Here is a 580-nt window from a genome sequence, read left to right on the forward strand (position 1 = left end):
CTGATGATATCAACAGATTGAAGTTGCATGATTATTTATTTCTTATTTACCCATTATCCCCATTCAATCTTCCAGAGGTTTATTCAATCAAGTAAACAACATGTACCATCATTTTTCCCAACACACCAATGAAACATGAAAGCAATTTATAAGAAAATCAGCTCATAGAATAGCCCCAACCCTACAGTCTACTCCTTCCTTAAAAAAACAATGCATCAACAACTTGAAACAAAGGCAGTCCAAAAACCTATCTATACCCTACCTTGGCCTGGACCTCCATGTCATAAGTGGCCTTCTTGAGCTCAAAGTCCCTCTGGGCCTTGGCAATCTCTGTGTCATTGATGTACTTGGCAGCCATGCGTTCCTCCTCAGCAATGGCCTCCTTGATCTGGGAGTCCTTCTGTGCCTCTGCTTCTCCGATGCGGGCATCTCTCTTCACCTCCGCCGTTCTTGCCATACCCAGAGCATCTAAGTAGCCCTACGTGGGAGACAGCTACCATTTTAGGTTCTGAACTTGGATGGAAGTGTTGGCTAAGCAATGCCTAAATAAAAGAAGGGTTAGGCCAGGTTCTAAACAAAA

The 580-nt window shown here is 43.4% G+C and overlaps 1 protein-coding gene across 2 annotated transcripts in view; it reads right to left on the minus strand.

The window, feature by feature from the left end:
- LOC119586275 (flotillin-1-like) overlaps nucleotides 1-580 on the minus strand; it is a gene marked incomplete in the record, with an annotated part of 96064 nt that overhangs the window by 16669 nt on the left and 78815 nt on the right. For both annotated transcript variants that reach the window (XM_037934981.1, XM_037934980.1), the window contains 1 exon segment: nucleotides 263-478. In XM_037934981.1, the coding sequence (XP_037790909.1) occupies nucleotides 263-478 (216 nt within the window).

This window comes from Penaeus monodon, chromosome 21 (assembly GCF_015228065.2).
Source record: "Penaeus monodon isolate SGIC_2016 chromosome 21, NSTDA_Pmon_1, whole genome shotgun sequence".
NCBI lineage: Eukaryota > Metazoa > Arthropoda > Malacostraca > Decapoda > Penaeidae > Penaeus > Penaeus monodon.